Source organism: Corythoichthys intestinalis, chromosome 5, assembly GCF_030265065.1.
Source record: "Corythoichthys intestinalis isolate RoL2023-P3 chromosome 5, ASM3026506v1, whole genome shotgun sequence".
In the NCBI taxonomy this organism is placed as follows: domain Eukaryota; kingdom Metazoa; phylum Chordata; class Actinopteri; order Syngnathiformes; family Syngnathidae; genus Corythoichthys; species Corythoichthys intestinalis.
In genome coordinates, this window is record NC_080399.1 from 549,101 (window position 1) to 561,401 (window position 12,301).

Here is a 12,301-nt window from a genome sequence, read left to right on the forward strand (position 1 = left end):
TCTTTTTTTTTAATTAAAAATAAATAAATAAAAAAGAAAATATTCTCTGTTCCATACCTTTTATAAAAAGAAATAGAAATGGGCGGGGTAGTGGGAATTATTAAGTGGGTCAAAAAAAACATTTGGACAATTTTGACTTCTGTTTAACAGCTAAAATTTTACTAATTGGCTGATGTTTGCTTCTTTAAAAATCATCTGCTTTTTTCATTTACCAGACACTAACCTTGGCAAATGAACACTTAAAACTGCTAAAACTTGGTAAACAAATCAACTTTCCTTCTGTTAAAACGGCTTAAATATGATTTTTCAAAACAAGTAAATGGCTGTTATTGACGGTGGGCGGTAGATGAACCAGCGCGACTTTTAAGAATAATCTATTCTTACATGAATCTCACAGTAACCTTAGGATATTACCACTTGAAAAATGTGACACTTGGACAACAAATCACCATCAACTTCATTTTAAATGGCCTGCCAATGACAAACGTTCAGTCCGTCTGGAATTAAATGGACAACACTGAATGGATTGGACGTGTATCCCCGTCAATGGCACCGAAACATGAGCGTTTAACGTCAACCATCCCAGTTCAAACGGATTTGACTTCGTCAATGCGAAGTGAATACGTTAACAACAGCGTCCTCGTGTGGTGGGATTACTTCAGAGCGGAGTTTTTTTCCCCCCTGAACTATTTTAAATACCAAAAAAAAAACATTTTTAAAAATGTGATTTGCATGTCGACACCCGTTCAGTCCCAACGCACCACCGACTCAAATTACATTCCGCTAAATGATGGAATTATGAATCTAAAAAAAAATGTTTCATCCTTGAGCATCATATGCTAGCAGCTTGGTCAACCACGGAAGTGAGCAACGTCGAACCGTTTCCGGTTTTGACGCCTGTGACACTTGGTTATTTCTCGTCCGAAACGTCGACCAAACACCACTTGCTCATTGTGGTCGAGTCGTTAAAACAATGACCTAATTTAAAACTACTGGTCGAACGTGTCGGCGACGTCATATCCCGCCCTGGGCTTCTCGGTTAGCTGACGTCGTCTTAGCTAACTTTGCTACTAGTTGTACACCTCACTCGTCACCCACTTTTGCTAGCTAGCTAGCAAGTCTCGGCTTGGACGTAGAAATAACGCCGAAAAGAAAGTGTTGAAACCAAGTTAAAAGTGTGGAGTTCGGCTCCCGGAAAAAGGACGGCTGACACCACATGCTGCCAAAATGATGGACTTTGACAATGTGCTGTCAATCGCCACGCAAAACCAGGGAGTCAGCGGCGTACAGGTGAGTCAAATGACACCAAAAGAGCGAAATATACCGACGCTAACTCATCTTGTACGTTCGGTAAGCAAACTTGACGAAAATGTTCATTTTTGGGGGGGATTTAATTTAACTTTTAATCGGGCGAGTGACTATTTTTGTTCATTTAAGCACTGAATTGGATGCCACAGTGACCTGAACAATTGTACTTTCTCCTTTTTTCCCAACAGAAGAGATATAGTTTACAAGCGGGCCCCCCTAAAAAAGACCCCAAGTCAAAAGGGGTGAATCCAGCAGCCGTGCAGGCACTCCTGCAGAAGCGACAAAATGAGGCCAGAAAGAAAGGTAAGAAATGCCAAGTCAATGCTGTCCGACTGCCATTTGGATTGGACGTCTAGCGCCGTCAGTGGCAGCAAATCAGTGCGTACCCGTAAAAGGGTTAAAGAAAAGAAATTATAGTAATCCCTCGTTTTCACTCTTAATAAGGACAAAAACCTCCTGTGAAAATTGAGAAACCCTAAAGTAGGATTTGCACCCCCCCATAAAAAATCGAAGTAAACGGCATTTATTTACGTGTATTTGCATATTGTGTACTTCACATATACTGTAAAGTACGGTATTTGTCTATTTACAGTAATCAATGGGGTGTGACAATATATTGAAAAGGTGAGACACTGTGATAATTGAATTCCTGGATTAGTTAAATCAAATTGGTTGATTAGTCAATCAAATAATCAATTGAATGAAGTGTTGTGAGCTTGTGGGCATATACAGATCACTTTCATTTCATTTTAGAGCATTTACAGGTTACGTCCTGTAGATTTTTGAGTCAATTTGGGAACATTCTTGAGTCACCTCCTTTTCAGTAACCCAAAATCAACAGTAAGTGACTTTTAAATGCTCCACAATCAACAGGAAGTGACCAGTAAATGCCCCCAAAAATCAACAAGAAGTGATTGTAAATGTCCCCAAAATCAACAGGAAACTACCTGTAAATCAACAGGAAGTGACCCTTAAATGCCCCCAAAAATCAACAGGAAGCTACCTATAAATCAACAGGAAGTGACCAGTAAATGCCCCCAAAAATCAACAAGAAGTGATTGTAAATGTCCCCAAAATTCAACAGGAAGCTACCCGTAAATCAACAGGAAGTGACCCGTAAATGCCCCCAAAATCAACAGGACGTGACCTGTAAATGCTCCCAAAAATGAACACGAAGTGACCCGTAAATGCCCAGAAATCAACAAGAAGTGACCCTTAATTGCTCCTAAAAATCAACAGGAAGTGACTCATAAATGCCCGGATATCCAGTGGAAGCTACCTGTAAATCAACAGGATGTGACCCGTAAACGCTCCCAAAAATTAACAGGAAATGACCCGTAAATGCCACAAAAAATCAACAGGAAGCTACCCGTAAATCAACAGGAAGAACGCTCCCAAAAATCAACAGGAAGTGACCCGTAAACGCTCCCAAAAATCAACAGGAAGTGACCTGTAAACGCCCCCAAAAATCAACAGGAAGTGACCCGTAAACGCCCCCAAAAATCAACAGGAAGTGACCCGTAAATGCCCCCAAAAATCAACAGGAAGTGACCCGTAAATGCCCCCCAAAATAAACAGGAGGTGACCCGTAAACGCCCCCAAAAGTCAACAGGAAGTGACCCGTAAAAGCCCCCAAAAGTCAACAGGATGTGATCCGTAAACACCCCCAAAATCAACAGGAAGTGACCTGTAAACGCCCCCCAAAATCAACAGGAAGTGACCCGTAAACGCCCCCAAAATCAACAGGAAGTGACCCGTAAATCAACAGGAAGTGACCCGTAAACGCTCCCAAAAATTAACAGGACGTGACCTGTAAACGCTCCCAAAAATTAACAGGAAGTGAACCGTAAACGCTCCCAAAAAATCAACAGGAAGCTACCCGTAAATCAACAGGAAGAACGCTCCCAAAAATCAACAGGAAGTGACTTGTAAACGCTCCCAAAAATCAACAGGAAGTGACCCGTAAACGCCCCCAAAAATCAACAGGAAGTGACCCGTAAACGCCCCCAAAAATCAACAGGAAGTGACCCGTAAATGCCCCCAAAAATCTATAGGAAGTGACCCGTAAATGCCCCCCAAAATAAACAGGAAGTGACCCGTAAACGCCCTCAAAAGTCAACAGGAAGTGACCCGTAAATGCCCCCCAAAATAAACAGGAAGTGACCCGTAAACGCCCTCAAAAGTCAACAGGAAGTGACCCGTAAAAGCCCCCAAAAGTCAACAGGAAGTGACCCGTAAAAGCCTCCAAAAATCAACAGGAAGTGACCCGTAAACGCCCCCCAAAATCAACAGGAAGTGACCCGTAAACGCTCCCCAAAATCAACAGGAAGTGACCCGTAAACGCTCCCAAAAATCAACAGGACGTGACCTGTAAACGCTCCCAAAAATTAACAGGAAGTGAACCGTAAACGCTCCCAAAAAATCAACAGGAAGCTACCCGTAAATCAACAGGAAGAACGCTCCCAAAAATCAACAGGAAGTGACCCGTAAATCAACAGGAAGAACGCTCCCAAAAATCAACAGGAAGTGACTTGTAAACGCTCCCAAAAATCAACAGGAAGTGACCCGTAAACGCCCCCAAAAATCAAGAGGAAGTGACCCGTAAATGCCCCCAAAAATCTATAGGAAGTGACCCGTAAATGCCCCCCAAAATAAACAGGAAGTGACCCGTAAACGCCCTCAAAAGTCAACAGGAAGTGACCCGTAAAAGCCCCCAAAAGTCAACAGGAAGTGACCCGTAAAAGCCTCCAAAAATCAACAGAATGTGACCCGTAAACGCCCCCCAAAATCAACAGGAAGTGACCCGTAAACGCTCCCCAAAATCAACAGGAAGTGACCCGTAAACGTTCCCAAAAATCAACAGGACGTGACCTGTAAACGCTCCCAAAAATTAACAGGAAGTGAACCGTAAACGCTCCCAAAAAATCAACAGGAAGCTACCCGTAAATCAACAGGAAGAACGCTCCCAAAAATCAACAGGAAGTGACCCGTAAACGCCCCCAAAAATCAACAGGAAGTGACCCGTAAACGCCCCCAAAAATCAACAGGAAGTGACCCGTACATGCCCCCAAAAATCTACAGGAAGTGATCCGTAAATGCCCCCCAAAATAAACAGGAAGTGACCCGTAAACGCCCTCAAAAGTCAACAGGAAGTGACCCGTAAACGCCCCCAAAAGTCAACAGGAAGTGACCCGTAAACGCCCCCAAAAATCAACAGGAAGTGACCCGTAAATGCCCCCAAAAATCTATAGGAAGTGACCCGTAAATGCCCCCCAAAATAAACAGGAAGTGACCCGTAAACGCCCTCAAAAGTCAACAGGAAGTGACCCGTAAATGCCCCCCAAAATAAACAGGAAGTGAACCGTAAACGCTCCCAAAAAATCAACAGGAAGCTACCCGTAAATCAACAGGAAGAACGCTCCCAAAAATCAACAGGAAGTGACCCGTAAACGCCCCCAAAAATCAACAGGAAGTGACCCGTAAACGCCCCCAAAAATCAACAGGAAGTGACCCGTAAACGCCCCCAAAAATCTACAGGAAGTGATCCGTAAATGCCCCCCAAAATAAACAGGAAGTGACCCGTAAACGCCCTCAAAAGTCAACAGGAAGTGACCCGTAAACGCCCCCAAAAGTCAACAGGAAGTGACCCGTAAAAGCCCCCAAAAATCAACAGAATGTGACCCGTAAACGCCCCCAAAATCAACAGGAAGTGACCCGTAAATCAACAGGAAGTGACCCGTAAACCAACAGGAAGTGACCCGTAAACGCTCCCAAAAATCAACAGGAAGTGACCCGTAAGTGACCCCAAAAATCAATAATAATAGTAATAGTTTTGTCGAACATTTTAGAATGATTTCCTGACCGGTTATTGGATAATTGTTGCATCGCCATATTGTGAGATCGTTATCGCGAGCCACGTATCGCAAATGGTATGGTATCGGGAGCTACCCGGAGGTTCCCACCCCTAACGTTTACTGTCCATTGACGACAATAAAGGTCCAAAGATGAGTGGGAAAGCCAGATGTAGTGTCCGCAAGGACGTTGGTACATATGTGGCTTGTATTATTTTTTCAGAAATCGAATTTAAGAAACAGAAGGAGGACCTCCTGGCTAAAAGGGTGGAGCTAAAGTCGGATCGGAAGGCCAGAGCCATGGCTTCCAGAACCAAAGACAATTTCCGAGGTTACAACGGCATCCCGGTGGTGGACGTTCCCAAGAAGAGGCGCTCCAAGCAGGACGCGGAGACGGACGGGAATCGGGAAACCTTTCGAAACCGTTACGTCGAGCCGGAGGACGACGGAGACGACGCCGAGTACGGCCCGACGGATTCCGAACCCGACGAGGAACCGGAACCTCTCGGGAAAGACTCTCCTAAAAAAAAACTCGGCGGCGCTAATCCCAAATCGGCGCCGCCCCGCATGAACTTTGCGGACTTGCTGAAATTGGCGGAGAAGAAGCAGCACGAGCCGGTGGAGCTGAAAGCCAAAGCGGCCAAGGAGGAAAGGCTCCGGACGGCCGACGAGTTGAAGGAGCTGGAGCTGGAACGGAGGGCCAAAAACCGACACCGTCGGCCCGACGGGGAAGGGAGGCCTCCGTCCGACGTCGGAAAAAATGAAGTCAAGAACAAGAGTTTATCCGAAAAGCCCGACCCGTCCAAGGGAATGTCGAGAAAGCCGTTAGCCCCGCCTCCCAAGGAGCGAGATGGCGCCAAAACGCCGCTTCCTCCCAAAGCCAAACCGTCGTCACCCGCTACCCCGGGAATCCCAAAAGAAAGCACTTCATCAGTTCAAGGGCGACCGCGGTCCAAGATTCACACAAGCAGAGATGTCAAACCGTCTCTGAATGAAAACACGACAAAAAACAGGCCGGGCGTGGCAAAGCCGGACCCGGAACTTCAGAGAGAAGCGGAAAAATCTGCTCCGAAACAGGGACGCGATTCCGCGGCTCGCCCTCCGGGAGGTACTAAAATTCAGACTCCCGGCGCTCGGGCTCCACCTGCCGGCGCTCGGGCTCTGCCCACCGGAGTTCGGACTGCGCCCGCTAGAATTCAAGCTCCTCCTGCCGGTGCTCGGGCTCCACCCGCTGGATTTCGGACTCCTCCTGCCGCCGCCGGCGTTCGGGCCCCTCCTGCCGGCGTTCGGGCCCCTCCTGCCGGCGTTCGGGTCCCTCCTGCCGGCGTTCGGGCCCCTCCTGCCGGCGTTCGGGCCCCTCCTGCCGGCGTACGGGCCCCTCCTGCCGGAGTTCGGGCTCCCCCCGCCGGCGCTCGGACGGCCGACGGGCGAGGCTCAGGACCCGGGAGGCCCCAGTGCACGGTGGTGTCCCGGACCATCTCGTCCGGAAACGTCAACTCGCTCAGACCCGGAGGGGTTCCGTCTCGGTCGGGGATCCCGCCGAGACCTCTCAACAGACCGCCAGGTAAAACACTAGTGTCGTACCCATACCAGTTTAGGCCCCCGATATCGATTCCGACACCCGGAATGACACCAAAACACAAAATGACGGCATGCTAACTAGACATTGCTAGACGTCCACTCCATTCAAAGTGGGATGTCCCGTGTAGAGCTGAAACGAGTACTCGAGCAACTCGAGTAACTCGAGTTTAAAAACTGATCCGAGTAATTTTATTCACCTCGAGTAATCGTTTATTTTGACAGCTCTAAGCATCACGTTTTGCGAGGACTACTTTTAATGCGGGACAATGCGCTGTCACGTTCGGAGAGGAAGAAGGGGGAAAAAAAAAAAACTTACCGCAGCCAACAGCCGCCACAAACAACGCCGACGTTGCTAAATACTAGCCCGCACAATGCTACATTGGTAACAGCAGGTAGCGTCTGGTGCGTCTCATAGAGATCACATGTATGTTGAACTAGATGCGAAATGACAGACTCGGCCGCGTCTGGGCAGCGTTTGTAAACAGCCGCCATCTTAAAGTAGTACAGCGCTAAGCGCTAATAAAGAGCGCTAAGCGCTAATAAATAAGATTAACGATACTGTCGCTACTAGCTCACGTAACTTTAGCCCTGCGGAGGGCTACGTTTCAATTAATTATGACCACTGTCGATGCGTGGCTAACGTGTCTTACATACAGGCTTTAACATAACATAGCATTGTGGGGTGATGAGGGTGTAAAATAAAAACTTAATCATGCTAACTATCAATTTTAGCTCAGTAGTCATTGCTGGATAAAACACCAAGTAGCACTGGTCCCTAATGTGCTCCAATACAGCCTGTATCATACATTTATTTTGAACAGTGCAAAAACTCAAAATCCTATCAGGACTTACAGTTTAGACTAACTTAAAACTTAACTAGAACTTAAAAATGGCTTGACACAAAGAGAAATTCAATTGAAACACGTGGGGAAAAAATCCTAACTTTTAAGTGATGTGTGTTATCAAGCGTAACGACATTCTATATATATATATATATATATATATATATATGTATATTAATAAGATCTAAAAGTTGTTTTGAGTGAAAGCAGTGAATTAGTCTTTTTTTTTTTTTAATTCTAGTTACATCTGGGATGCAATTGTTGGCTGTTTTCAACAATATACATCGAAAATAAAGACATTCATTGACTGAAAATGGTTCAAGATTAGATGAAATGTCTTGTTTTCTCATGTATATGTATAATTGCTCTTCACCTAAAAATATATTTGTTTTATCCGATTAATCGATAGAATTTTCAGTCGATTACTCGATTACTAAAATATTCGATAGCTGCAGCCCTAGTCCCGTGACAAATGGATTGAACGTCTACTCATTGAAATTGAGGGCAGAAGCATGAAAAGACCTTTCCTCGCCCCTATCAACATGGCTGCCCTAAGGGCACGTTCCCACCGAAATCAATGCATTGATTTTCAAATCAAGTCATAAGTAGCCTATTTCTTTCAAAGGTAATCAATTTCTAAGTATCTTCTACTTACTCATCATCTGCTGTCTCCCACTTCAAATGGATTGGACGCCTGCAATTCTGTCTCTGTCCCTCTATCTACCCATCTCTATATTTCTAGAAGTTTACATCCATAACTATAGCTTTATATCTGTCCATATCTGTAATCGTTCTATATGCGTCTATGTCTATATACCTAATTCTTAAGTCCTCTCTCTCTGTCGAGCGCTATCTCTCGATCCAGCTATGTATATACTGTATCTCTATTCTCTATTTCTATATATCTTTATATGTCGATTTATATATTTCTATGTATCTCTTATATATACATATATTAGGGCTGTGAAAATGATCGCGTTAAGGGGCGGTAATTTTTTTTTTCTAATTAATCAAGTTAAAATATTTGACGCATTCAACGCACATGCCCCGCTCAAACAGATTAAAATGACAGCACAGTGTCATGTCCACTTGTTACTTGTGCCTTTTGGTGTTTTGTCGCCCTCTGCTGGCGCTTGGGTGCGACTGATTTTATGGGTTTCAGCACCATGAGCATTATGTAATTATAGACATCAACAATGGCAAGCTACTAGTTTATTTTTTGATGGAAAATTTTACAAAATTTATTAAAACGAAAACATTAGGAGGGGTTTTAATATAAATGTATCTATTAAGAACTGAAAGTCTTTCTATCCATGGTTCGCTTTAACAGAATGTTAATGTTAATGCCATCTTGTTTATTTATTGTTATAATAAACATATACAGTACAGTGGTACCTCTACATACGATCACTTCGACACACGATCTTTTCGACATCCGACGTAAAATTTGAGCCGCCATTTGTTTCTACATCCGACGAGTTGCTCGAAATACGACGACATGACAGCACTGCAAACGAACGCACGGTGGATTTTCTTGTGTGAGAAATCAACACAGTTTTCAAAAAAAGTTGATACAGTTGGAGAAACAAGGAAAAAAGTGATGCTTACCTTTGAAATGAAGATGCAAGTTATAGAAAAATATGAGCTTGGTGTGCGCGTCCCTGAACTGGCTCAACAATACAGCTCCATGGTCCTCTTCCGACCACCGTTCGCCACGATTTATAAGTTAAGGTGACAATTATTATTGTGGTAACATTGCCAAGGAAATCGCCAGCTTCGTCACGTTTTTATCATTTATTTAAGAACTTATCCAACACAAAACGCCCATTGTCTTAAGCAGTTGACTGCTCTCAAGAAAACGAAAGTATTATCTCTACCGCACCGACCTATCTCACCGTGACGTCAGCTTCGCGGTGCGTTCAGGGACAGTAAAAAGTGTCCGCCATATTAGAATCCAATTCGTTACATTATTTACAGGAATAATTATTAATTATTCTTCTTATTATTATATTATTCTGACTTATTTATTTATAACTTATTTGTTTTTCTATGTTTAATTGCCATTTGTAACAGTGCCAGCAGTATTTATTAAGAATTTAGTGTATGTTTTTAGGCTTTGGAACGAATTAATGGAATTATAATGTATTCCTATGGGAAAATCCTGCTCGACATACGACCATTTCGACTTACAAACAAGGTCCTGGAACGAATTAAATTCGTATGTAGAGGTACCACTGTACTTATGTACAGTAGGTTGAATGTATATATCCGTCTTATCTGTCCATTCCAACATTAATTTTCAAAAAATATGGCATATTGATTTGCAATTAATTACGATTAATTAATTTTTAAGCTGTGATTAACTCGATTAAAAATTTTAATCGTTTGACTGCCCTATAGATATATATAATTAATAGATAGATAGATATTGAAGGAATCTGACCTTTTAACCAGATTGCCGGACCCGCGCTGGCGCAGCTCCAACGACCCGGGCCGGCAGGATCCCGGCCAAGATGCCAAACTCTGCACGTTCACTTTAGTCTTAACCCCTTGTACTGACTCCATTTTGAAAGCTGGAAAAAGGCTTCGAAGCACAAGTTGACAATTTATTCAGGTCGACAGCCATTAAACCGCAAGGCGAAACAGAAACACACTCAGGCGGGGAGGCAAGGTTACCCTATCGCACGTCAACAAAAAGTTCCCGAGAAAAATGACGATGCTTAGATAAACATTCAGTCTTTTGAAGGCTCTCGCGGTGCGGGCCGTGGGCAGGAAGAAGGTTGTGTTTAGGCGTTATTTAGGATTATTGTCTGTTTGTGGATTGGACAGGTGGATTCGGGAGTTACTGTTGTCAGGGCAACAAGGGTTTTGGATTTTGCCTTCTCAGTCACATGAGCTCCTAGAGCAGGGGTGGGCAAACCGGTCCTCGAGGGCCGCAGTGGGTCCTGGTCTTTGTTCCAACTGATTCAGCACACACAGTATAACCAATGAGGTTTCAGTGGAAACAAGGAGCACCTGACTGCAATCAACTGATTGCACTTCTAAGAAACCAGATTGGTGAAAGGCTGTCCTCATGATGGGTATGAACAAAAACCCGCAACCACTGCGGCCCTTTGTGGAATTAATTGCCCACCCCTGTCCTAGAGTCTTATCAGTCGTGTTATCAGTTGGATATCAGGCGTTCTCCAGTTTTCCCTGTGTTAGGACAGGGCGTCCCGCCATTTGTTCTGGACTGTCCTGGAGAACTGATTGCGAGAGTCGGTGGTGCAGACGTGGGCTTGTCGGCGTCCATCTTGCTCAGTCAGTTGCATGGCGCACACGTTAGGTTCCGTGATAAGGAGGCGTCAAATATCACTTATGCCCTATATTTTGCTTGTTTTCCTTAAACTATGTTATAAGTGTGTTTTCCGAAATTTCCAGGTTCGCGGTGAATTGGTAACAGGCACACTTTTGCAAAATAGACAGTGTTTATTGATTAGAAAATGCAGAATAAATGAGATTTATTGATTACAATCCCACAAGAGCAAGCAAACAAGTATCAACAAATGTCAACGATGACGCTAGACTTGAGTTTGTCAACCCCAGAATCCCCGCGTTACCGTTACAGCCAAACGAAATGTCCCTTAGCAATGAAAATAGCTTACCGTGAAGTCCGCCAGCGGGTCACGTACGGATCGCCTGGCTTTGTTCCTTCTCCGCCTTACCGGAATGTGTTGGCTCCCCGCTCATTTGTCACAGTAAGCGATTTTCATTGCGAAGGGACATTTCGTTTTGCTGTAACGGTAACGCGGGGATTGACAAACTCAAATTTAGCGTCATCGTTGACATTTGTTGATACTTGTTTGCCTGCTCTTGTGGGATTGTAATCAATAAATCTCATTTATTCTACATTTTCTAATCAATAAACATTGTCTATTTTGCAAAAGTGTGCCTGCTACTGATTCACCGCGAAACGTGCTATTGTTGCAATACTCATAAAAAGTCATCTTGGTCCGGTCGCGCTAACTTGCTCACATTTGTCCGCCGCAGGTCCGCCGCTCCCGCCCATCACCATCGCGTACAAGAGAAAATACGAGGAGGAGGAAGAGGAATACGATTCGGAAATGGACGACTTCATCGACGACGGCGGCGACGAACAGGAGGAGGTTTCCAAACACATCAAGGAAATCTTCGGCTACGACCGAAGCAGGTGAGGCCGCTCGCCGAGAATCCGGCGGCTCGCGGCGTCTCACTCCCGTTTCTCGCCAGGTACAAGGAGGAAAGCGACTACGCCCTCAAGTTCATGGAGAGCAGCTGGCGAGATATGCAGAAAGAGGAAGCCAGGAGGTAACCCCTGCGAAGGCGCTCTCCCGCTTTGGCCGGCCGGCGCTCACCCGCCTCTCTCGTCTTCTTCTAGTCTCAAAATGGCCGTGCAGGAAGATCTGGAGGAGGAGAAGAAAGAGCAAGAGGAGATGAAACGCTTGAACGCCAAGCGCAGAAGAAACAACTGAACCCTGGTCCTTTATTTCCTTGGTTTTGGCTAACCTTCAAAGGAAAAAAAAGAATGTTCTTGACCTTAAATGTCGTCCCAGTCAGCCTGTTATTTATTTAGCACCCAGAAAAGGCGGTCTCGTCTTGAATTTTGTTGAACTCATCGACACCGCTAGACGTCCAATCCTTTTGAGGGCAGTAGGGTTTCAATTGAAAGCAAAAAGGAATGAAAAAGCAAGACTTGAGTGT

General features: G+C 44.7%; 1 protein-coding gene across 1 annotated transcript; it reads left to right on the forward strand.

Moving 5' to 3' along the window:
• Positions 1-75: 75 nt before the first annotated feature.
• On the forward strand, positions 76-12,142 carry spty2d1 (SPT2 chromatin protein domain containing 1). Its single transcript, XM_057835627.1, has 6 exons — positions 76-1,290; positions 1,497-1,611; positions 5,383-6,723; positions 11,612-11,771; positions 11,831-11,908; positions 11,979-12,142. The coding sequence occupies exons 1-6, from the start codon at positions 1,228-1,230 to the stop codon at positions 12,070-12,072; spliced, it is 1,851 nt and encodes a 616-aa protein (XP_057691610.1). The 5' UTR covers positions 76-1,227; the 3' UTR covers positions 12,073-12,142.
• The last annotated feature ends 159 nt before the right edge of the window (positions 12,143-12,301 follow it).

Bases quoted from the DNA above. Each gene is read 5' to 3' on its own strand.
- spty2d1 (XM_057835627.1), top strand. From the start codon at position 1,228: ATGATGGACTTTGACAATGTGCTGTCAATCGCCACGCAAAACCAGGGA. The intron at 6,724-11,611 runs GTAAAACACTAG...TGTCCGCCGCAG, and splicing joins ACCTCTCAACAGACCGCCAG to GTCCGCCGCTCCCGCCCATC. The intron at 11,772-11,830 runs GTGAGGCCGCTC...GTTTCTCGCCAG, and splicing joins TTCGGCTACGACCGAAGCAG to GTACAAGGAGGAAAGCGACT.